Genomic DNA, 1,800 nt, shown 5'->3' with positions numbered 1-1,800 from the left:
TTTATGTACAGTGCCCTGAGACAACGTATGTTGTGACTTGGCGCTATATAAATAAACTGAATTAAATTGAATTAAACATTTTTGATGCCTAAACAGGAACACAGAGAAAAGGAGAGACACACATACATCTTGCCATCTTTGTGAGGACTACACACACAGCAGCTCTGCCTCAGTCTACTCCMGTTTTTTTACACCGGGCAAAAAATGCATTTAAACCAGCTGACGTTAACACAAGCTTAAGAWCGCAGTTTGAAATGAACAACAAAGAGAACCTGCATCATGAGTTTTATACTGCGGTCAGAGCAAACGTGATCTGAACAGCGTCTGCCTGGTTCACATGTTTATGTGGACKGCAGCTGTTTACTCACTCTTATGAACGTAACAGTGAGAAAAGCTTTTTTATTTTAATCCAGCAAGGAGAACAATAGAGGTGTTCTTCTATGCCTCCTGTGAGCAGTTCCAGTATTTTTTTAAAAGAAACAATGTGGACACGCTAATTACAGTCCCAATGCCAAAAGTGAAAGTAAAACATGGCGCTCCTGTTCGAAAGTGAAACTTGACGCTGTTCTCTCCCCTCATATTCTGAGACAAGAGGGCAGAAACGGTTATATTAGACAGTTAAAACTCATTAAAAGTTCATAACTCACCCTTATTGTTGTTAGCACTCTGTCTTACATTTCCAGCTGCTCTCTCCCAGGGGGGGCAGTATGCGCTCGTGTGACTCAAAGAATGGATCGTCTGAACGGACAGACGTATCGGCCAATACGATACAAGGAAAAATGCAAATATTGGCCGGCCGCTAGATGAAACTTTTTTTTTTTCTTTAAACGGTGTCCCTTTTCAGACTGAAGGCAAAGATCCAGACACCTGTTTGAGCTGGAAGATTCCTCCTGTGCGAACATCTTTAGCAGGAAGGACTTCCACAGCGGTGTACTCTCCTGCCTCGTTCAGCTCCATCAGCTGCACCCACAGCTCCAGCCGCCGGGTCACCTCGCTCCACCTGTGAGAGAAAAAAAACGAAGTTAAACACATCACCTGCATGACAGGTTTGACATTTAATGATGAATCTGACATGAAGCTGCAATTTGGACTGATTTGAAATGACTTTGGAGTACAAATAAAACATACAATAAGAAGCTGAAGACCATTTCAAAACATGCCAAAGACCCTTTGGACTTTGTATACATCTTCTCTTTTTAAAATCATTTTTCTGTTTTTATTTAGGAAGTGGGGATTGTTTGCATGCTTTTAATTACTGTATTTTTTTATTTAGCTGAGCAGCACTTTGGCTGCCTTGGCGTGTATATTATATAAATAAAGCTTTGATTAATTAATGAAGCTTTTCCATCCTGCCGATCTAAAACAGCTTCAAGCTCCTTCCTGGGTTTCTTCTGAACGAGACATTCTTGCTTTGCCTTGGTGCAAGCTGCTTTAGAGAGGATCATCCGACTTCTGAGACATTTTGGAGACCCTTTTGTGAAAGCAATCACCAACTAGTTTCAAGAGTCGCTGCCCAGGGAGTTACTGGTTTATCTGACTGAACCTGTCTGTACCGTGACAGTTCTGTATAAATACGTTGTTACACCTCTATTATTTAATAATTATTCTAAATGTTTAACTGTTCTTCTCTTTCAAGATAAAAAAAACTTTAATTCTAAACATCAACACAGATTTAATCAAACTTGTAGCTTTCGTCGTCATTTGTTCAAACATTTCTAGGCTAATCTGTCCTCAGATCTTTGTGAACAAAATAAAAACTACCGTATTTATTCATGTATAATATGATCTCATGCATAATTC

The 1,800-nt window shown here is 39.6% G+C and overlaps 1 protein-coding gene across 1 annotated transcript in view; it reads right to left on the bottom strand.

Moving 5' to 3' along the window:
• The window catches only part of LOC106531041 (kinesin-like protein KIF13B), a gene marked incomplete in the record, with an annotated part of 109,575 nt that overhangs the window by 55,196 nt on the left and 52,579 nt on the right, over positions 1–1,800 (bottom strand). The window contains 1 exon segment of the mRNA XM_014026801.1: positions 868–1,000. Within this exon segment, the coding sequence (XP_013882255.1) occupies positions 868–1,000 (133 nt within the window).

This window comes from Austrofundulus limnaeus, unplaced genomic scaffold (genome assembly GCF_001266775.1).
Source record: "Austrofundulus limnaeus strain Quisiro unplaced genomic scaffold, Austrofundulus_limnaeus-1.0 Scaffold590, whole genome shotgun sequence".
Lineage (NCBI taxonomy): Eukaryota > Metazoa > Chordata > Actinopteri > Cyprinodontiformes > Rivulidae > Austrofundulus > Austrofundulus limnaeus.
This window is presented reverse-complemented; position numbering and strand designations above follow the sequence as displayed.